This window comes from Procambarus clarkii, chromosome 19 (assembly GCF_040958095.1).
Source record: "Procambarus clarkii isolate CNS0578487 chromosome 19, FALCON_Pclarkii_2.0, whole genome shotgun sequence".
Lineage (NCBI taxonomy): Eukaryota > Metazoa > Arthropoda > Malacostraca > Decapoda > Cambaridae > Procambarus > Procambarus clarkii.
The window spans coordinates 2,311,780-2,336,289 of NC_091168.1; the positions used below are offsets into that span (position 1 = coordinate 2,311,780).

Sequence of the window (24,510 nt, forward strand, 5' to 3'; positions counted from 1 at the left end):
ACAATACTACCCAGACATCAGTGTCCACTCAGGCGGAAACACAGGCTGCACAATACTACCTAGACATCAGTGTCTAGCCAGTTGGAAACACAGGCTGCACAATACTACCCAGACATCAGTGTCCAGCCAGGCGAAAACACAGGCTGCACAATACTACCTAGACATCAGTGTCCAGCCAGGCGGAAACACAGGCTGCACAATACTACCTAGACATCAGTGTCCAACCAGGCGGAAACACAGGCTGCACAATACTGCCTAGGCATCAGTGTCCAGCCAGGCGGAAACACAGGCTGCACAATACTACCCAGACATCAGTGTCCAGCCAGGCGGAAACACAGGCTGCACAATACTACCTAGACATCAGTGTCTAGCCAGTTGGAAACACAGGCTGCACAATACTACCCAGACATCAGTGTCCAGCCAGGCGAAAACACAGGCTGCACAATACTACCTAGACATCAGTGTCCAGCCAGTCGGAAACACAGGCTGCACAATACTACCCAGACATCAGTGTCCAACCAGGCGGAAACACAGGCTGCACAATACTGCCTAGGCATCAGTGTCCAGCCAGGCGGAAACACAGGCTGCACAATACTACCCAGACATCAGTGTCCAGCCAGGCGGAAACACAGGCTGCACAATACTACCTAGACATCAGTGTCCAGCCAGGCGGAAATACAGGCTGCACAATACTACCCAGACATCAGTGTCCACTCAGGCGGAAACACAGGCTGCACAATACTACCTAGACATCAGTGTCCAACCAGGCGAAAACACAGGCTGCACAATACTACCCAGACATCAGTGTCCACTCAGTCGGAAACACAGGCTGCACAATACTACCTAGACATCAGTGTCCAGCCAGTCGGAAACACAGGCTGCATAATACTGCCTAGACATCAGTGTCCAGCCAGTCGGAAACACAGGCTGCACAATACTACCCAGACATCAGTGTCCAGCCAGTCGGAAACACAGGCTGCACAATACTACCCAGACATCAGTGTCCTGCCAGTCGGAAACACAGGCTGCACAATACTACCCAGACATCAGTGTCCAGCCAGGCGGAAACACAGGCTGCACAATACTACCCAGACATCAGTGTCCAGCCAGTCGGAAACACAGGCTGCACAATACTACCCAGACATCAGTGTCCAGCCAGTCGGAAACACAGGCTGCACAATACTACCCAGACATCAGTGTCCAGCCAGGCGGAAACACAGGCTGCACAATACTAATAAATTATGTTATTCAATAGGATGTGTTGATAAGTAATAATGTTTTATAGTTTATTTGAAATATACAAAAATTAGTTTTCAATCGTTTAATTCAATGATTCATTATGATTCAATGTTCATTATGATTCAGTCTGAGATTATAATTATGATTCATTCTCACAAGTGAATTTTATTGAAGGTACCAAAGAACTAATAAGTTCATTAAGAAAAACTGTTTGGTCTTGTTCACACGGCCATAAGCACAAAATACCATCAACATTCCTAAACCAAACTACATTAGCAGGCATAATCCTAGATAAGATTTTTGTTTCAAAGAACTCCATATTTGTTTTGTTTTGAACAATTTGTATAACTTTAATTTATATAATTGAATTTGTATATTCTAACGCACTGTCACACAAAATAATTAAATCAAAATTAATATAAACTGATATATATGAAAATTCAATATAATCAATGAAATCAGAAACATTGAAATGAAATCGTAACATATTTAGTATAGCATGTGTTGCTCTTATGTTCAACAGATGGCATTGTTTAAAAAAAAACATGTTTTTACCTGTCACAGTTGTGGCATCTATACACATACTCACGAAATGAACGGTATAGTAAACCGCACAGCTCAATTCCAATGCAATGTCACACAAAATAATTAAATCAAAATGCAAATAAATCGAAATTTATACAAATTTCATTTGTCAATGCAATCGGAAACTTTGAAACAGAATCGTAACATATTTAGTATAGCATGTGTTGCTCTTACGTTCAACAGATGGCTTTGTTTCTTAAAAAAATAATGTTTTTATCATTCACAAAATTTCATGCTCTGCCAAAGCTTATATTCACTTGGGGTGAGGTGGAACAAGACGTGATTGAGATGAACAAGTGGATGAATGGCATAATGGGTATTAATAGGACATTAAATCCCTATGTTCTTGCATCTACTGTCTCTGGTTAGGTACGGGGTCTTGAAGTGGGTAGAATGTAATTATGTGTTAACTGGCTGTTGAGTGCTGGTCTTGACTTTTTGATGTGTTGGTCCTCACTGATGATGACCTACACATCAAAAAGTCGAGACCAATGGAGTGCCAGTGGGTACACTGTTGGTCTTATACAAGGCCAGCCAGTGAAGTGCAAGTTTGTTCAGTGTGGGTCCTATACAAGGGCAGTCAGTGGAGTGCCATTGGGTACACTGTGGGTCTTATACAGGGCCAGGCAGTGAGTACACTGTGGGTCTTCTACAAGGCCAGCCAGTGGAGTGCCAGTGGGTACACTGAGGGTCTTACAGAAGGGCCGCCAGTGGATACAAAGAGGGTCGTAAACAGCACCATCGAACATCCTGTGTAACAAGGCGTGAGCTGGTGTGGATTCCGGTATTCACAGTCACTTAAAACTGGTGACGCACTGTACCAGTTGCGTTACAGTTGGCCTGAGTCACGTACCACCCGTAGAAGTCATGGATAATATTGTGGTGATAGAAATGTGGGTCGTGGAGTCGTACACAGAGGTCACATAGAACACGACTTCCACCAACAGTGGAAGGTTGGTAGTGCCGCCTCCACTCCAACATCTTCATGTACTCCTGCAACATAGAACAACCAACATAGATAATATTAATAACCCTCCTCAGTTATTCTCAACGTACTATATGAACTCGGCTGTGAGTACTTTGTTACAACACACAAAGAAATAAATACAGTATTAGTACTAATTAGAAATACAAATAAATAAATATAGTTTACATATAGAGTTTTCACAATAACTTGATGGGTTCTTTTGACCATGTCGTGGCCTAGTTGACTTGGGCGTGTGCCTGGTACCCCCCCCCCCACCTCAGTAAACATTTTCTCGTTTTCAAAATGAGATAAGTACCACATTTAATTGTTTTAATTACGTTTTAAATTATGTTTTATACACGTGTTTTTGAGAAGTTGTAAATACGATTATAAAACGTGAGGTCATAAGGTTTTAATAAAACGTATTTTAATGTTATGATATAACGTTTTAAAATTATGATATAATTATATAACGTATGATAAAACAAAGAGTTTTAAAACGTTAATATAATTTAATAATTATTGAAAATATTAAGCATAATTATTTTTATTGCATTAAAAAAGATAGAGACAGACAAGGAGAAAAGAGGAGAGATGCAGAGACATACAGACAGAAAGAGGTAAAAAAAAAGGGAGAGAGAGACGGAAAGAAATAACTAATAAACAAAGAGAGAGTAAAGAGAGAGAGAGAGAGAGAGAGAGAGAGAGAGAGAGAGAGAGAGAGAGAGAGAGAGAGAGAGAGAGAGAGAGAGAGAGAGAGAGAGAGAGAGAGAGAGAGAGAGAGACAGAGAGAGAGAGAGAGAGGAGGAGAGGGAAAATTTGTGGGATGGGAGGAGTGAGGGAGAGGGGTGCCAGTAGGGGGATGGGGGTGTTTGCTTGTGTGCGTGCGTGCATGTGCGTGTGTGCGTGTGTGTGTGTTTGAAGGGGGAGGCGTGGGAAACTGAGAGGTGGGAGAGGGATGGGGATAGTCACTTCACACCTAGTGAAGGAGGGGGGGGGGGTCATAGGGGAAGGGGTGTTATGGGGGGAGTGTGAGGGCATGGAAAGCACTAGGGGGAGGAAAGTGTGTGTGTTAGAGGGTGATTAGGAGTGAGTGTGTATGAGGGAGTATTCATCTAGTTGCGCTTGCGGGGGTTGAGCTCTGCTCTTTCGGCCCGCCTCTCAACTGTCAATCAATCAATCAATCAACTATTACTACTAACTACTAATTAATTTTTAATTTTTTTCCACACACACACACACACACACACACACACACACCCACACACACACACACACACACACACACACACACACACACACACACACACACACACACACACACACACACACACACACACACACACACACACACACACACACAGGAAGCAGCCCGTAGCAGCTGTCTTACTCCCAGGTAATTATTTACTGTTAGGTAACAGGGGCATCAGGGTGAAGGCTACTCTGCCCATTTGTTTTTCCGGTGGTGCCGGGGGATCGCACCCCGGACCCTAGGTCCATGAGTCTAGAGCACTGTCCACTCAGCCACCACCCACCCAGCGTGTGTGTGTGTTTACTAGTTGTGTTTTTACGGGGGTTGAGCTTTGCTCTTTCGGCCCGCCTCTCAACTGTCAATCAACTGTTTACTAACTACTATTTTTTTTTTCCCCACACCACACACACACACACCCCAGGAAGCAGCCCGTGACAGCTGACTAACTCCCAGGTACCTATTTACTGCTAGGTAACAGGGGCATTCAGGGTGAAAGAAACTTTGACCATTTGTTTCTGCCTCGTGCGGGAATCGAACCCGCGCCACAGAATTACGAATCCTGCGCACTATCCACCAGGCTACGAGGCCCCCGTAGTGTGTGTGTGTGTGTGTGTGTGTACGAGGCCCCCGTAGTGTGTGTGTGTGTGTGTGTGTGTGTGTGTGTGTGTGAGTGTGTGTGGCACTCTATGGTCATCCCCTTGAGTACAAAAATGCCACGAAGCTTTAGGGGTTATTCTTTGACACTCGTTTGTCTTGGTCTCCCCATATCTCTTACCTCCATGTTGAGTGCTCTAAGGCCCTTACACTCCTTCGGGTATTGTCCCATACTTCTTGGGGAGCAGATAGGCTCATACTCTTCGCTTTACATTCCTCTCTAGTTGTGAGGGAATGGAAATTCCCTCGGCTAGTTTTTCTAGTTTTCTAGATTAGGCTAGAGTGTAGGGTGCACTCTAGACAAGAAGTTTTCACAGTACCAGCACTTATGTGGTGTTGGATGGAAGCTTATGCTAAGGACCATCGTTTAAGACTAGCCAGGAGTCTGTGACACTCTGTAGAGAGAGTTGCAGAATTTAGTCTGTTTTCTGGGAAATGGGACTTGGTAGAGTGTGAGGTGCAGGTGGGTACTTCACTAGCCAACGGTTTTTAGAGGTGGGGGGGACAGAGGGGGTGAACGTGGCCTTCCCCACCCTGTGAGGTATGACGTCACACTCCTAGGCCTCACCGCCTAGTGACGTCACTGGACACCTCAGGGTAGGGTCGTCTGTAGTTCGTCTAGGCACCACAGCCTCGTGGTGATATTTAGGCGCGAAAGGCGGAGATTCGTAGCGGCACGATAGGCTGTGCTGGCTTTGTTCTGATTGGTCAAGACAAGGTGGGGGGGAGACGGGCCTTTTCCCTAGCCCACCAAAGGCAGTCTAGAGGCGGCGACCAAGCGGCTGGATGCCCAGGGGTAGGTGTGGCGTGTCTGCCACCTCCACCCACCTTTAATCGTTGTATCATCCTTATTACTCATCACGCACGGTAATCCTGCCATCGTGGATCGTGTCGGGATCCAATTTGCGTGATCTTGGGCAAAGGAGTAAAGAAGGAACTGTGTAAGACTAGACATGTGCTCACCCATACGGCACCAGGCAAGCCTCGTGATGTATCTGGTCGTATAGCTCACATCTGATGAGTTGTCTTGTCTATAATAACTGGCAAGTGGTGGAATTGGGTAGGGCTTCTCAGTGTTCATGGGACCGTAATATTCAGGAGATTACTGGCCCCTGTTGGACTTTGAAATTCCACCTTGCCATGTCCGCCAGTTGTGCCTCCCGCCATTGTCACACCCGGTGTACGAGCGAGCCATGCTCGTGGTGTGGGTGTGAGTGCATCTTCCACCATCGTTGTGTAGGCCTGAGCCCGCCAGCCAGCCTGAGGCAACCCCATGTGCGCGCCGCACCGTTCCGTGGCCAGACACGGGGCCACGAGATGGCCACACCCTTGCCAAGCCGCCTGTGGGCCACTCCAGCCACCTCGCTCGCCATCTCATCCTGGGTAGGGCGCTACGACCACCTCGCGCTACTCCATGGCCACTCCTTAGCGCCACGCTGTGGCCACTCCTTAGGGCCACACAGTGGCCACATGTCTTGGCCACCCCCTTGGGCCACGCTTGACCACATGCCCTGGTCACACCCTAGGGCCACACCTAGTCGACGCACATGGGAGCGAGCTAGGTGTTCTTCTGCAAGTGAGGCTGTGACTGGGGGAATGAAGGTAATGAGAGTGGTAATCGTGAGTACTCATTATATTGTAGTGTATGCAGTGTCTCTGGACTAATGTTAATTCCGGCACCAGCTGTGTTGTTCCATAGCGCCTGCCAGGCGAGGGAAACAGCTGAGAGGCAGCTTTCTGTAGTGATGTCAAGGTGACCGTCTGTGAGGGTGTATATTATACACAGAACCACACATGTAGATGTATATAGATATGTTGTGTGTGAAGACTGACTCGAGTATGTAAACTGGTCAGTGTAGATATTTCTACCATGTAAGTGATCGTTGAACTGTCGATTAAATGTATATATCGTTCAGAGTCAAGATTAATGCCATGTTGCCGCATGTTAATTATATTTACAGAGATAGGCAGGCCAGTGTAGTAGGGTTGTCAGTGGACACCGTGAGGTCTCTATAATTATGTATAATTTCTCTAGTGATATTGTTATTATATGTAAATTTATGTGGATGAATGATAGGTAAGCTATTTGATTTATGATCATTGATTAGTGTGTACCATTTCCATGTGTTTCATTTGCATGTATATTATTACGGTGTTGTGTGGTGAGTCAAAAATTGTGATTGCTGACTGATTGCATAGTGATGTCATTAGCATGTGGGGTATGCTGACAGCATCATTATGTTTGTGTGTTTGGGCAGTGTTGTTGTTTGGTATACGTTATATTACTGCCCTAGCAGCTGTGTTGATGATTTAAGGAGGTCCCTTTAATTACTCAGTGGAATTCACAGTACTTAATGAGAGAGCAAGCAATTGATTGGTTAATCTGCCTAATTAAGAGAATTAGTACCAGCTGTCAGTGTAGCGACAGTGTCTTATATTAACGTAAATTGTTTTGCTAGAGTAGTGATTCCACACAGTAGTTCCTTGCAACTGTTGCAAGATTAGAGGGGGCAGTAATGTAGGTATACTTTAGTTGTTGCCAAACCGTGTGTGTCATTACTGTGTGGGTGCAGTAATATTCGTGTTGCAGAGACGCTGCAATCGTATGTGGGCTGTACATTTGTTTTGTTATGCCACTGTAAGTGTGACCTATGTAACCTGGGGTTACTTTGTGATCTTTATGTTGTGTTGATGACTTAAGGATTCAGTGAGAGTTAATTAAGTGGTAATTAACGACATAAAGGGTTGCACATTACTTAATGAGAGAGAGAGAGCTGTTAAGGGAAATAGTGTTGAGCTTGTTGAGATATGTTTCAGGTGCAATTAATTGCCCGAGTTGACTAATTGACCACTCTAGCTAATTATGTAATTAACATTCTCATCATGAATTTCCATAGTAGGGAGGAACTGTCAAAGTCTGACAGTATTTGTGTTAACGTAATTTGTTTGAGACTAATTACCTTTCTGGGGTATAGCAATTAGTGGCTCATGATAATTAGTGGAGTAATTAACGTCAAAGTTTTTGATGATTCGGTAAAGCGAGGTCATTGAGCTAGCATAACTCGTTATATTAATAATATCCTGTCTGGTGACAGTGGATTAAGATGCTCATGTTAATTAGGGTAATTAACATCTCGTTCGTGAATTCACAGTGTTTGATAAGACCTGCTTAGGCAGTGCGGAGTGAGACGTATTTATGTATGATTAATTATCGGTCCTGGTGACAGTTAATTAATTGCTCGGGGTTAATTAGAGTAATTAACGTTCATTTATGTAAAAGTTTGACATAGACTGTTGAGAAGCTACCAAGATAGTGGTAGGCTTAGTTAACGTAACTCGACTGGGATTTAATTAGTTGTCCGTTTGACATTAATTAGGAATTACTCAGTGAATACTTGAAAGGAGTCAAGTGTGATGTAATTTAAGAGACTTTGAGTTATTGTTAACAAGATGACTTGTGTTAAGAGAGACAAGTGTTGGTGATTAACGTAGAGTACCATCATGTTGTTGTCTGAGGGAGACAAGTGTTGGTGATTAACGTAGAGTACCATCATGTTGTTGTCTGAGGGAGACAAGTGTTGGTGATTAACGTAGAGTACCATCATGTTGTTGTCTGAGGGAGACAAGTGTTGGTGATTAACGTAGAGTACCATCATGTTGTTGTCTGAGGGAGACAAGTGTTTGTGATTAACGTAGAGTACCATCATGTTGTTGTCTGAGGGAGACAAGTGTTGGTGATTAACGTAGAGTACCATCATGTTGTTGTCTGAGGGAGACAAGTGTTGGTGATTAACGTAGAGTACCATCATGTTGTTGTCTGAGGGAGACAAGTGTTGGTGATTAACGTAGAGTACCATCATGTTGTTGTCTGAGGGAGACAAGTGTTGGTGATTAACGTAGAGTACCATCATGTTGTTGTCTATGAGAGACAAGTGTTGGTGATTAACGTAGAGTACCATCATGTTGTTGTCTGAGGGAGACAAGTGTTGGTGATTAACGTAGAGTACCATCATGTTGTTGTCTGAGGGAGACAAGTGTTGGTGATTAACGTAGAGTACCATCATATTGTTGTCTATGAGAGACAAGTGTTGGTGATTAACGTAGAGTACCATCATGTTGTTGTCTGAGGGAGACAAGTGTTGGTGATTAACGTAGAGTACCATCATGTTGTTGTCTATGAGAGACAAGTGTTGGTGATTAACGTAGAGTACCATCATGTTGTTGTCTGAGGGAGACAAGTGTTGGTGATTAACGTAGAGTACCATCATGTTGTTGTCTGAGGGAGACAAGTGTTGGTGATTAACGTAGAGTACCATCATGTTGTTGTCTGAGGGAGACAAGTGTTGGTGATTAACGTAGAGTACCATCATATTGTTGTCTGAGGGAGACAAGTGTTGGTGATTAACGTAGAGTACCATCATGTTGTTGTCTGAGGGAGACAAGTGTTGGTGATTAACGTAGAGTACCATCATGTTGTTGTCTGAGGGAGACAAGTGTTTGTGATTAACGTAGAGTACCATCATATTGTTGTCTGAGGGAGACAAGTGTTGGTGATTAACGTAGAGTACCATCATATTGTTGTCTGAGGGAGACAAGTGTTTGTGATTAACGTAGAGTACCATCATATTGTTGTCTGAGGGAGACAAGTGTTGGTGATTAACGTAGAGTACCATCATGTTGTTGTCTGAGGGAGACAAGTGTTTGTGATTAACGTAAAGTACTTTGTTGCTGACTGCTGTGAATAGTCAATTAACGTAATTAATCACATAATCAATTTTGTAATTAAGGCAATTTCTTTTGTTTATCGTCTGGTGACGAGTAAAGTAACTTGGGGATTCCTGGAGAAGTGTCTCAGAATCCCACCGTGCCTGGCTTTGTTTACTGTTTACATTTGCAACTTCTTGCAGGGAGTTGCAAAGAATGTTCACATTAGGTTGTGATAAGGGGGGTCAGTGTTGGACTACCCGCCTAGTTACGTGGGTATCTCGCCTGGAAGGTTGGAGGACCCATAAGATTGTGATTATAGTATCTGTTCACCGTGAAGCCGTGACAATATTGATAGCAAGCTTGTGTCGTCAGTGGGCATCTTTTTTCAGTTAGTTCAATTAGTCAGCCCGAAGTGTCAGCAAGATGGAGACTGCTGTTATTTCTCGAGGGGCTGTTGAATAGCTGTGTTACAAGTGCCACTGGATGGACATTAACGTAACGATTCACTCACTGTGGTTTAAACTAGGCTTGTGAATTATTTGTTTACAATATTGCGTCGTCAGTGGGCACACCTGTGTTCAGGTTAGTTCAGTATGCAGCCGCACAGCAATGAACCGGAGTCGTTTCTATTTAGCTGTTGTTATAGTGCCATTTGATGGACATTAACGTAGCATTAATTCGATGTTGTAGTAGTTTAGTCTCTTGTAAATAAATTGTTATGTTATAGAAAACGGTCTTTGATGTCAACCTTTCAACCATTCTTTTCCACCCATGTTCTGCTTTATACGAATGTTGCAATGTGATTTTTTTAATGATGGCTGTTCTTGGGAAATTCGAATTCCAATTTATAGCACCACATCAAATACAAATATTTGATTGTGAGAACCCGTCGGTTACCGTTTATTGGTTTTAACGTCCTTTTTTATTAACTAGGAGGAACCAGCGGCCTAAGTGGACAGATTTTCACCCTTGTGGTGGAAGCCTGGCAGTTCGCTCCCGCTTTTCCTTTTTCTATTGGTCTCATGCTTAGAGTAGAAAAATCTGCAGTGTGCAGTTCTTTATGCACTCATCCTGTCTAAGCTCGATTATGGGTGCCCTGCTTACTCGTCTGCTTCTCCTTCTACTCTTCGCCATCTTGATGCTTTGCACCATACTGGGTTGCACCTCAGCTCTGGTGCCTTTCGTTCGACTCCCGTTCTCAGCTTGTATGCTGACACTGGCTTCCTATCTCTCTGGGACCGCCGTGATGGCTACTGTCTTCGCTATCTTGCGCGGTCCTTAGTTAAAGTTAAAGCACGACAGAGGCGAGAGGAACATCTTTCCTCTCGCCTCTGTCGTGCTTTAACTTTTACCCCTCCTGCAGGTCCTGTTCCTCTTCACCACCTCCCTCTTTCTGTCCGGTTATCTCCTTTACACGATTTTCTTTCCGTTCGTATTTTTAATATTTCTCCTCATGTTGTTCCATCTTTGCCCCGTGGAGAGTCCCCCATCCGCTGTTTTGTACATCCTTGACCCGCATCACTAAAACTTTTACCCCTCCTACGGTTCTAAAACGCATTTTCCTTGAGCACTTTTCTTCTCACTCCCGCTCTGTTTCCGTCTTCACCGATGGGTCTAAGTCTGCGGATGGTGTAAGCTACTCTCTTGTTTATCTTGATCGCACTTATATGTGTCGCTTACCTTCGGACACTAGCATCTTCCCAGCGGAGCTTTATCCTATTCTCCATGCTCTTCGTCTCCTGCTTTCTCGTTGTCAATCTTCCTGTGTAGTTGTTGACTCTCGTAGTGCCCTCATGGCTCTCACTCTCAGGTCCTTTAATCTGGTTCATCCAGTGGTTGTCGAGATCCAGCATTGGCTGTTTCTTGTTCTCAATAAATTTAAGTCGGTTGAGTTTTGTTGGGTTCCCAGCCATATTGGTGTGTCTTTAAATGAGCGTGCGGATGCTGCCGCCAAGGAAGCTGTCCGCTCTTGTCCCATCTCTCGTAAAGGTATTCCTTATTCCGACTTTTACCCGGTTATCTATTCCTCCATCCTTACCCGTTGACAGGCTTGTTGATCGTCTGTTACTGGTAACAAACTACATACTCTTAAAAGTTGTGTGTCCTCGTGGCCGTCCTCCTACCACCGTAACCAGCGATGGGAAACGGCTTTGGCGAGGTTGCGTATTGGCCATACTCAGCTTTACTCATGGTCACTTGATGGAGCGCCGCCCTGCTCCTTATTGTCCTAATTGCATTCTCACTCTTACGGTCGTGCCCATCTTTGTTGAATGTCCTGACTTCCGGGACGAACGTGTGTCTTGTTTTCCGACCGTCCCTGGCGGTCGCTTGTCTCTCAATAGTATTCTTGGTGACTCGGATACTTTTGATATCGTTCGTCTTATGCGTTTCTGTTCTTGTATTGGCATCCTTGATGATATTTAGCGCCCTCTGATTATTCTGCACATTTGATGGTGCTACATAGCCTTCCCGGTTTGGTGCCTTCTTTTGATAATTACTTACTTACTTGATGAATGTATTATTTTCTTTTTAAGATGAAAAACTTTAAACTAAGCTAAAAAATGTACACACAAGAAATGATTCCACATTCAGTAACCACCTACTGACTTCGCTGACTAACTGAGACCACATATAGACGGTGTTGATGATTGTGTTATTTCCTTAAAGATGAAAAACTTTAAAATAAACTGGACATGTACACACAAGAAATGATTCCTACATTCAGTAAACACTTACTGACTTGGCTGACTGACTGAGACAACATATATGATTGTCTCAGTCAATATATCTTGATATTGCTTGATGATTGTATTATTTTCTTTTTAAGATGAAAAACTTTAAACTAAACTGGAAATGTTCCCACAAGAAATGATTACCACATTCAGTAAACTCTTCCTGACTGGACTGACTGAGACAACATACAGACCGACTAGACAGATTTACTTTAAAATGGTATTTGGACGAATAAAGTATTAAGAATGGTATATATTCAGTTTTACTGTAGCGAACATAACCTCCCACATTGGGTTATTGTAGGTCTAACCCCTTAATGTCACTGTTAACATGTGAGGGGGGGGGGGGTTAGGAGAGACAACCCCATGATTAGTTGATGATGGCAAATCCTTGACGCCAGGCACTGATGAGACAAATGCCACACAAGGCGCTAAACGTCTCAAGGTTGTCTTGCCCATCATCATCGGTTTCAAGGTCAGACGGTCTGAAACTGTCTGTCTAATAGAGAACATATACGGACTTGATGATCGTATTATTATTATTACTAACTTTCAAAAATGGAAAAAACTTAAAATAAGCTTGATGGTAGAAGCTAATTAAAGAACGCTAAATATCTGATTAGTTCGCTCTACCACTAAGATGATGGAAACGATCATAAGTTCTTATAACTCAGCTAGTGTTGTCTAAAGCACGGACACGCGTGAGAGTGTAAACAGTGAGAGTGTAAACATCGTGATGTGTTGTGTGGTGAGTTTTGCCATACATGGAATATGATCTCCGTTATGATTCAGTAATGTTTGTTCTACTTCAATAAAATAAAAATATTTACCAACATTATGTTATGTTTAGCAGTTATTGAATAAAGTATTAAGAGTGGTGAATATTCTGTTTTCATTGTCCGGCTATGATAACAATAGTCGCTGTTTTTTTGCTTTTTTTTGCTGACCTAATGAGGGTTAATGGCTGGTGAAGCGAGCTGTCATCTCGCGAGAGAGAGTGTATGTCTGAACGTGTGTCGTTAACGAGCTGACAATGACACACAGCACTAAATACCTCAAGGTTGACCTGACGAAATAGTGGCAGAACCCAAATCCTTATTCTCATTCTGGTTGTACATAAAGCTGATATACGCACAGTGATAAACTGACTCAGGTTTTTTTTAAATATGTGTTGATCCTAACAAATTGAAGCTGACTATTACACTAATGTCTCAGCTGGAGAGAAGCAATGTAAATACCTGCTTCAAACTAATGTTGGATGTTACATCGGTTACTGAATACATTTTTGGATAATGTAAACCTTAGAGTGTTCCTTGAACTACAACCAAATAAATGGCTTGTACTCAGTGATAATGAACAAGCTAAATTTAAATATAATATCAAGTCTATGATTTTCACCATTATGTTACATTGTGTATTACAAGGTCTAAAACAGTCACACAGTAATAGAACGAACGAATGATGTTTGCATGTTGGTCACGTTACGTTCCGAGGTGAAAACACACACTAGCATTGATTTGATTTGATTTGTAATAATAAGAAGAATGAAGACTACCTTATAACTGTTGTTGAAGCTACTCTTAGCCTGTTACTGGGAAAGAAGGATGTTTGCATGTTGGTTACGTTACGTTAGGTAGACACACTTTACATCAGCAGAGCTTATTTTCCACATTAAGTTACATTGTGTGTTACAAGGTCTAAACAGTCACACAGTAATAGAACGATGTTTGCATGATGACCCCGTTACGTTACGAAGTGTATAACACACACTAGCATTGATTTGATTTGTTATAAGAAGATTGAAGACTGGTATACGATGAGGCTTGTTACTCTTAAAAGTTATTTGGGGAAAGAACGATGTTTACACATTTAAAAATATTTGTATTATTGTCGTTGTAAATGTCTCAGTGTTTAATAAAGAATAACAATTTATATAAAATGGGTATTTACCCTTAACTACTTATTTGTTCTGAATACAGAGACATGCATGCTAGTGCCAAAACCTGAGGGGTGAGAAGTAAACAGAGCATGCTAAGTGTAAGGGTAGCGGGTAGGCGGGAGCTGCCACTTCCCTTAAGAAGACACGCAAGACCCTCGTCTCGCCGCCTCCACACACCTGGTGATGAACTCCCGTACCTCAGAAGAGGAGATCTCTTGTGACTGATAAGGTGGGCTGACAGGGAACTATGAAAGCTGAGGGGGCGAGAGGGGCGGATACACACACCTCCTTCTTTACTGAGAAAAAACCTAACTAAAACATATATATGGTACTGCCCTCCCGACATCCCTATTTTTTAAACTAACGCAAATAAACAGAATGTGTGTGATCTTATCTTATTATTATTAATATTATTATTCTACTCAATGGTAAGGTGCTGGAGGGAGCGCGCGAGGGGTTATGGTGGGGGCTATTGTCGACATAATACTCCCCTCCCCCCCCCCTCCCACACATTTACCTCAGTCACACGACCGCTATCAAAGGGGTAGGCCGTCTGAACACTCACTCTCTCACCCATGTGGTATGTGGTGTGCCTCAGGGCCTGTGCGGTGTGACATGGGCCATGTGGTAGGTATATGGCACTCCATTCCGGTCTAGGCTGATGGGTAGGGGTGGTGAGGGGGGGGGGGGACCTCCTTTGTTTACAAAAATATTATGAGTGCTTCGATCACAGCTCAGTTGCCAGCGGGACATCCCACTGTGAACACACTCGTGTATGACACGAAATTAATGACTCCTCTTAGACCCAGTGTTGAAGACTTAGGACTAGAGGCTGAGGCGATAGCAGCGGCAGAGACTATGGAGAGAAAATTATACGTTTTTCGTAAAATATACACACTTCACTCTGCCATCTAGCCTTTCCTACATACAACAGACATATTGTTTAAAAAACACGAAAGTGTGAGGCGCACTACCACTCCCAGCCAAGGTTCCTGGGTGGTCCTCTTCTCTCCCTTCACCTCTCCCCTCACCTGCTTCACACGCCCTTCCCTAACCGTACACTTAAATAAACTCTATCTCCTGGATATGCCCCCCATGGGAGGGCCTCCCCTCTTCGCTCTCAACATTTTCTATTTCCTACATACTATATTTAATAACTATATATCTCCACATGGTTAACTCTATGTTACATACTCATACACATTCATCTTACAACTACTACTCCTGCTCACCTGTTCCTATACATACACTTTTACCTCCCACGACACAACCCCCCACGAGACAATGACCTGGCATGCCCAGCCACCCCACCGCATCCCACAAACAATCCACGCGACGACGCACGCGCACCTATGGGCACCCCCCACCCCTGAGACAACGGACGTGTGCAACACCTCTGCAGGGGCCTAATTGACTCACCTGCCCAGGTGATGCACATGGTCAGTCTCAATTTACCCTACTATGGTTGTCCTGTAGTAATCTCGAATCTTTCCTCCCTCCGCAATAAGTTCAGCTTGCAATGTGTCTTTAGTGGTAACCTTCTTTTGCTTCTCGAGGTCGAATATGTCGTCCAATAGGATCTCCGATTTCACTTTCTGGGCCATCTCACTTGGTCTGGACATAATGTGACTATTTATTCCCAGATTTAAGAGAGTGATTTGGTCCTCAGTGCGGTTGATCCCAGCAAGGTTTAAGACGCCATTTCTAGGTCGAGGAACTGCCATAGGTCCTCCGAATAATGTCAGTTTCAGCAAAAGAAGGTTACCACTAAAGAGTATCCAATACTTTTGAATAGTCTGTGTGGTCATGTGGTCAGAATACTCGACTTGCTAGTGGGTTATAAACTCCTGACAGTCTTAGGTTTAAGACCTTTCCCGGGAATGAGTTTTTCTGATTCATTCGGCTTGTTGTTTATGCAAGTTTGTCTGTACAATTGAAGCTCGAGTTTTCCTTTATAGTGAATCATTTGATGAAAATGATTTCTGAAAACGAAAATAAATAATGCAATTATTTGTATTTACAGAATGTGAATGAGGCCCTGAGAGGTTCGATTTGAACAGAGGATGTGAGCGATGCATTGCTCAAGAAAAATTTGAATGTCATCAGTTGTAAATCTTCTGTAAAATATTTGTTATTCATAAACCTGCTTGTCCTCATAAACCAAGGCCAAAGTCCATTCCATGAACCCGCCAAACCCCCTGTTTATGAATGAAAAACGGTTTACACACGACTCACAACTGATGACGTCCGAACACATCCGGAACTAGTGCTTCGCTGACGACTTTTGTTGGAACCACAATGCTATTAATGCTTCACCCACGTACTGCAAATACAAATAATCCTCAATGGAACCTAAACAGCTAACTTAACCAATGCCTAACTATGCACAGTATGCTAGTATATAACAATATTAATTTATCTCTGAGAAAATTCCTATTTTGAATGAACAGCATGTTAAAATTGTTGAATATGTCTTTGGGGTCGACCGCTGGACGGACGAATCGTGAGATTTGACAGAAACGGACATACGTCATTGCCTCCTAATGAAGAAGGAAGTCTGTAGCTCATGATGAAGAAATGGTGAGAGACTTTGTTAACAGCGTATGAAGAAGCTGTTGGAGGACGATGTTTAGTGTATTCTTAGTTATTATGGTAATGACATAGGGGCGACCTGAAGCCTATTGAGTGGTCGTGTCTTTCAGGACCCTAGTGTGTGTAAATCCTTTAAGTGAATAAATTGGGCAGGTGTTTCTGTGTGGCACCTGTTACACGACTTCTCACGCTTAAGTCAAAACGGGCAGGTGCACGTCCAAGAGAAATTTATACACGACCGGGAAGAGCGCTATATTTGGGCGTCATTGAACAGGCGTTGTCGCGACATCCTTTTGTGATATGAGACCAGTATTCTGTCATGTAGAGCTTGTTATAGTTAGATCATGTGCCCAGCGATTTTATAGGACGTTTGTGAATGTAGGTTAGAGAGTTTATGAAAATAATGAGACAATGTGAGGAGTTTGCGATGATTTGTTATTATGGAGGTGGGAGCGACATATGATCACTCAGACGAGTGCAGTGTACGACTGAGGGACTGCACGACTGAGGGGAGGAAGCCTAACTGGGTGGACTCGTCCATTGTGGGGGAGCACACTTTTAGTGTAGATGCGGCAGTTGGACATTGTAGGATGAAATTTAGTTTATATTATTTGTTATTATTTGTTTGATAGAAGAACATGTAATTATTATATTTTAATGGAATTACAGGGTTTGTGTATGGTAAAGTTCGTGTATGGGGAACTTCGTGTATGAGCTTCAAGTCTGGTGAGGTTCGTATCTGGTGAAGTTCATATGGTGCATCTTCAAGTGTATAGTGGAACTTCAATGGTATAGGAGAACTACGTGTATGGTGAAGCCTATGTAGAGGATCTTCAGGTATATGGTGGAACTTCAAGTAGCAGTGGTACTTGGTGGACGTGTTTGGTCATTGTTAGACGCAGTAGTAATATTGAAGAGACTGTAGAAGTTCACACTTAATTTGAGGACCCATTGATGGATTGTACTAGTGGTGGGCCTCAGGACCCAATACATAGAATTATATAGAAATAATTATTGTTTGAGGGAGTTCATGAATTCATGTTATGAATGGCGCAGTGTAAGGTGAGAACGTTAATATTTTCCAGTTTCAGTTAATTTATATGCAAGTTGCCTAACCCTGACGTCGAGGAGGCAGGAGGTTGCGGGCGAAGATTAAGCAGCAGCCTAGCATAGTTTACTTGGTGGAACACTGATATTATATAGGCGTGAAGCTAGTTTGTTGGACCTGATGATACTATGCGGGTATTTATCATTCTTTATATTATTCTAATAAATGTTTGTCTGTAGACAACTTGTTCTGCATTTGTCCTAGTGAGAATTTCTAGAATGAGAGAGAGAGAGAGAAATAACTGTGGCCGGTCGACAGGGTGCATGTGGTGTGCAGCAGGAATAATATCGTAAAGGGGAACTAGAAAGAGGTCATCCCAAAGCAAGGAGAGAGAAGGTAAGTCATGTCGGCTCCGTGGGGTGTGTACTCGTAATAATAGGTTGAGCCGATTCCCCAAACAGTATGACGGTGAGCCTCTTTCTCCATAGTTTAGATCACTAAAGGGTGACTCTCCAGTGTGTATTCACCTAGCTGTGATTGCGGGGGTTGAACTTTGCTCTTTTGGCCCGCCTCTCAACTGTCAATCAACTGTTACTAACTAACTACTCCCCCCCCAACACACATCCAGGAAGCAGCTCCGTAACAGCTGCCTAACTCCAAGGTACCTATTTACTGCTAGGTAACAGGGGCATTCAGGGTAAAAAACTTTGCCAATTAGTTTCTGCCTGGTCCGGGAATCGAGCCCGGGCTACAGAATTATGAGTCCTGCGCACTGCCCACTCATCTACTAGACCCCTATCTGGTAGCTGAGTAGTGTGTGTCTGGGAGTGTGTGTTCCATTGGTGGTGGTGTTAGTAGTAATCATTTGTGGGTTTATTAATATTTTTACCGGGGGTCTCTGATAAAAGTAAGGGCACCCCTGATAATAGTCAGACATTGTTCCAAGTTAGGAAGGGGTTGCTATGTAAAGTTGGGTGTTAGAAAATTAAGAGTATAGGAGGTGTGTGGGTTTGATTATTAGAGGGAAAAGAGAGGGCACAAAATTGTGTTTTGGCCACGAGCGGCAGACATTTCCAATGCATGTTTGAGCCTACCTGAGGGTGATCGGCGAGGTACTTCATTTTGTAAGCCAGTTGTTGGGGTGTGTAGTGCAGGGCGTTGATATAGGAGCCAGGAGGCATCAGGGCGCTGTAGTTGGCCGCCCCAAGCACCACAGGAATTAGTGGATAGTAAAGAAGGTTGTACAGCTTCTCCGTTACATAGTCCGTACATAAGGCGTTTTCAAACGCCATATAAAACAGGTAACTGTCGCCAGCCATCCTCATGCAGGGATCCGTTGCAGGTTTGTATGCGTGCTCAGCATATCGAGAACTTCCACACTTATGGCCGCCGCATCTGCCATACACATCGACCCGGGCGTATTTCTTCAAAGTTCGGATATATTGTAACCTTCCACTGTTGTCCTTACAGTTGGAAACGAACGCCACAGCCAGTTTCCTCCTGGTTTTGTTAGGAAACAGTACCGGATCTTGACGCCAAGATGGAGGCAGGAAGGATGCGTCCCGGCCACGCCCCACAATAAACCCGTGGAGCACTAGGATGTCTGAATCTCTCCGGTGGTGCATCGTGCGGTTGAAGAACCCGTCTAGCAACTTATAATTCGTATGGAAGAGGACGTTAGACTGTAAATGTGTTTCTGGCTCAAACATAACCCAGGGCTGAGAAGGGTCGCGTGGACCTAGGTCCACCAGCACCTTCTCTCTACTTGCCACACTCCGTAAGTGTATCAATACCACGTCTGCCGTCGACACCTGACAAGAGGTGGGAAAATCAGTTAAAATTTAATATTTTGGTCATATAAATAGGCAATTGTAACCATTCACATGATAACAAAAGTAAATATATCAAGCGAGTTATTAAGAGACTAGATAAACCTCTTATGTGCACCATTCTCCGTGGTATGTTTCTTAAAGGCTCAGGAAGAATGTTCCCTGTGATGCTGCTGACTGCTGAACATAGAGCAGCCTTCTTGCTGCTGAATATAGAGCTGCCTGCTGACTGCTGAACATAGAGCAGCCTGCTGACTGCTGAATATAGAGCAACCTGCTGAACTGTCATGATCCCAGGCAGCCGAAAAACGAGTCTCCCCTTTGAGAATTATTCTATCAAGCCTGACCGGACTAGAAGGTCTAGGAAATATAGAGGTGAAGACACAGATGTAAAATAGTTGGTTGGATTTGATAAACAATTTGAGATTATGGGCAGTGATAAGAAATTAGATAAGTGACTGGTTATGAGATGTGGATAATTTGCTGGAGGTGTGAGGCTCGCTTAGAGAGGAGCTTAAGTCACTTGAGTACCAAACATCGCAAGGGGAAGCTGTGCTTCGTTTGGGCTCCCGTTAGAAAGAAACCCCTGTGATATACCTTCAAGAGGAAGGAAGTGTGCAGATGTTCCAGCTGTGGAATCGAGCTGGGTAATGTGTGGTCTCAAGTCCTGGATGGCAAGGAGAGTTTGTTAAGCCGCCCAGAGACATTATCGTGGGCCGTGGGACCGCCCTGATCAGACTCAGTCAGAGGGGAGAGTGCCCTCGACTAGACAAGCTGTGGTAAGCACGATTTAAGCCAGTTTATAGTGATTACTTGTAGTTGGTCGTGTGCCCAGCGACAGTAGCGAATGTTTATGGATAAGTTAGACATGTTTTGGTAAGGCAGGAAGCCTAAATAAGAGGACGGAGATGAGAGAGGCAGCTGGAGGGACGAGCAGCACGTCCTCTCCCATCGACCGCCTAAAGCCAACTGACTGGCAGCGGAGGACAGAGCATGGACCAGCCCAAACGGGGGAGTCAATTCTCACAGTATGTAGAGAGCAGATAGATGTTGGATTCAAACATATTGTGTGCATTATTTCGTCTATGTGTTTATAAGGAAACATTTTTATTGGAGTGTCAATGGGTTGCAGGTTTGTCTTTGGGGAAGAAGTTGCTGAGAACTTCGAAGCCAGCATAGAGTGAGTAGATGATGAGACTTTAAGGTAGTGGAAGAGTAGAACCTCGAGCTGTGAGGTGAAGCAGTGAAGAGGAGTGTCACGTGCTTCTGAAATACCAGTGGCGAAACTCCAGTTCTGTTTGAGGAAACTTCATGGTGTAGCAGCCAGGAGAGCTGTGGAGGACTCTAGTAGAAGTGGTGAAGCACCATAGTTGATCAAGGAAGACTTCATGGTGTAGCAGCCTGGAAGAGCTGCGGAGGATCCTGGTAGATAAGCCCGGAAGGACCTGAAGATGTCAGGGTAGTGAGCTTCCAGATGTGGAAGGGAAGTTCAGGTTGATTACTGGTAGGGAGTTGGTAGAGTGTTTGGTTGTCATTAGCGTGCAAGACGCAGTGAAAGGTGAGCGATTGTTTGCAATTTTTGTGCCGAGGAGTACTTATACTGAAGCATAGAGTTACAGTCGTAGGCTGGATTACCTACAGAGACATACATATGTGTTCTAGGACTCATAGGGTGATCGAATGATCATTGTTGTATATCAAGGAACATTTATACTAACATTTATGTTATGGCAGTCATACGCTGGTCTTCCTTGTACATGTTTATGTTTATATATATATATATATATATATATATATATATATATATATATATATATATATATATATATATATATATATATATATATATATATATATATATATATATATATATATATATGTTTTCTTTCAAACATGTTTCATTGAATATGACCGCATATTCTGTATTTATTATTTTCTGGTTTAGGGCTTCTATCCCTCTAACTATTTTCTTAGCATCAGGGCTTAATTGGAATAGGAGTTCTCCAAAACTCATTTTCGTACTTTTAAGGTGAAGAAAAGAAGTGATTTACTATAGAGTGTATTACACTTATATGTATAATTTGCACGACGTTTCGAACCTCCATGGTTCATTCTCAAGTGAACAGATCTTACAATACTAGTTGATTTTATACCCGCATTAGGTCAGGTGATAATACAATGAAGGTGAAAAACATGGGGGGATACATAAGGGATAAACATAGGGGCAGCAGAAGGCGTATTGGCCCATACGAGGCATCTCCTATCTAAACACAAAGATTAATCCAGTGTAATTGGCCTGTTATGTTGGACATTGTCTTCTGTGTTGGCATCGATATGTTCTTGTCTTGTCCTTACTCTAATGGTGGGTAGAGTAAATAGTTCCGTGATTTGGGTGTTCATGGTAGGTCGCTCTATTCTTATGTGAATTGCCTCAAGAATTTGTAATCTTCTTGAATCTTGGGTTTTGTCTATTATGCAAGTATTCTTGTTCAACATTTCTCTTGTTAGAGTAATGTCATGGGCTTGTCTCATGTGATTCCTAGGGGCACCAGATTGAAGATGGCATGTCAAACGCCTCGTCAGCTTGGTCGACGTCATACCTATGTACTTACATTGAAGGTTACATCCTTCGTGGGGGCAAGTGTACATGTATACAACGCTTGACTGCTGTAGAGGGTTCTCCGTCGGCTTCGGGCTGTTTTTGATAAGGAGTTCGGAAGTCTTCTTGGTTTTGTAGAATATTATCAGGTTTATGTTTTGGTTAGGAGTAGTGCTTTTTACTCCTTTACGGATTATTTCTTTCATTATTCTTTCCTCTTTTATATGTTCACTGTGCATGGTTGATTTGTAATATAATTTTATTGGGGGTGTTGTGGTTTCTGTTCTAGGTTCTGAATTATACCAACGGTCCAAGTGTCTTCTTATAGCAGCGTTTATTTCCGCGTTGCTATATCCGTTGTTCACCAATACCTGAGTTACTCTTTCAAACTCTCTACTCACGTTGCTCCATTCAGAGCAGTGGGTAAGCGCTCGACGAATATAAGCATTGAGAACACTGGTTTTGTATCTTTGGGGGCACTCACTTCTACCGTTCAGGCATAATCCTATGTTGGTGGGCTTGGTATATACGTTGGTGCTTAAAGAGGTTCCTGTTTTTGTTATTAGTACATCCAAGAATTGCAGACTGTTATTTTCACTATTTTCATGTGTAAATCGGAGTACTGACTCTCTCTCTAGGTGTCTTTTTAGGTCAATTAGTTCATCTGAGTCTTTTACTATTACGAATATGTCATCTACATAACGGCAGTATACAGTTGGTTTTTGTCTGCTACTGAAGACCCTATCTTCGATGGTTCCCATATAAAAATTAGCAAAAATAACTCCTAAGGGGGAGCCCATTGCTACTCCGTCTATTTGTAAATACATGTCTCCTTGTGGACTGATGAAAGGGGCTTCCTTTGTACATGCTTCGAGAAGACTTTTCAAGTGTGGCTCAGGTATGTCTAATTTGGGGGTGCTCTCGTCTCTGTATACTCTGTCCAGTATCATTCCTATGGTTGTGTCGACTGGGACGTTGGTAAAAAGGGATTCAACGTCCAGGGAAGCGATGATTCCATCGGGCTGGGTAGATTTGATCAATTCTAGGAAAGAATTGACAAAATCAATTCTTATCTAAACCAAAGATGCATCAAAAACGCCTGGAAATCGAAATGCTTCTGGACGATATCCATAAGCTAGAAGACAACAAAAAAGTCATCACCACTGACACACTTCAAGCTGAACTACTTGCAGAAGCAGGGAAAAAACGAGGAACATATTCATCTACAATCTTAACCCCACGACTCAAAGAAGCAGCGAAACAACTAAAAAATCTGAAAGACGTAACAATAAGAAAAGCCGACAAAACAGCAGCATATGTATTGATTCCTACCCATGAATACATGAACAAAATTAGCGACATCCTAAGTGACGACTCCAAATTTCAACGAATCACGAGGAACCCCGTAGAAGACCTTAAGCGGAAAGTAAACAAAACAATTACAGCAATCAACGCAAAGAAAGGTAGTGTGCATTTCAATAAACTTCAAGGCGACTATGGCTTAGGATATGCCTACGGCAATGTTAAGACGCATAAACCAGGTAACCCACTACGCCCTATAATCAGCCAAATACCAACCCCAACTTATCACGTGGCAAAGAAACTCAATGAACTCCTAACTCCATACACTCCAAGTAAGTTTAGTCTACAATCATCAGCAGATTTCCTAGAATTGATCAAATCTACCCAGCCCGATGGAATCATCGCTTCCCTGGACGTTGAATCCCTTTTTACCAACGTCCCAGTCGACACAACCATAGGAATGATACTGGACAGAGTATACAGAGACGAGAGCACCCCCAAATTAGACATACCTGAGCCACACTTGAAAAGTCTTCTCGATGCATGTACAAAGGAAGCCCCTTTCATCAGTCCACAAGGAGACATGTATTTACAAATAGACGGAGTAGCAATGGGCTCCCCCTTAGGAGTTTTATTTGCTAATTTTTATATGGGAACCATCGAAGATAGGGTCTTCAGTAGCAGACAAAAACCAACTGTATACTGCCGTTATGTAGATGACATATTCGTAATAGTAAAAGACTCAGATGAACTAATTGACCTAAAAAGACACCTAGAGAGAGAGTCAGTACTCCGATTTACACATGAAAATAGTGAAAATAACAGTCTGCCATTCTTGGATGTACTAATAACAAAAACAGGAACCTCTTTAAGCACCAACGTATATACCAAGCCCACCAACATAGGATTATGCCTGAACGGTAGAAGTGAGTGCCCCCAAAGATACAAAACCAGTGTTTTCAATGCTTATATTCGTCGAGCGCTTACCCACTGCTCTGAATGGAGCAACGTGAGTAGAGAGTTTGAAAGAGTAACTCAGGTATTGGTGAACAACGGATATAGCAA

At 43.0% G+C, this 24,510-nt stretch overlaps 1 protein-coding gene across 3 annotated transcripts in view; it reads right to left on the reverse strand.

Annotated features, from left to right (window-relative positions):
* Positions 1-1,272: 1,272 nt before the first annotated feature.
* The window catches only part of LOC138349600 (3-galactosyl-N-acetylglucosaminide 4-alpha-L-fucosyltransferase FUT3-like), a 232,537-nt gene continuing 209,299 nt past the window's right edge, over positions 1,273-24,510 (reverse strand). For all 3 annotated transcript variants that reach the window (XM_069326916.1, XM_069326915.1, XM_069326914.1), the window contains exons 6-7: positions 18,810-19,526; positions 1,273-2,817 (exon numbers count right to left, since the gene is read on the reverse strand). In XM_069326916.1, coding sequence (XP_069183017.1) covers positions 2,623-2,817; positions 18,810-19,526 — 912 coding nt within the window. In that variant the 3' untranslated portion in view covers positions 1,273-2,622. The remainder of the gene's footprint in view (positions 2,818-18,809; positions 19,527-24,510) is intronic.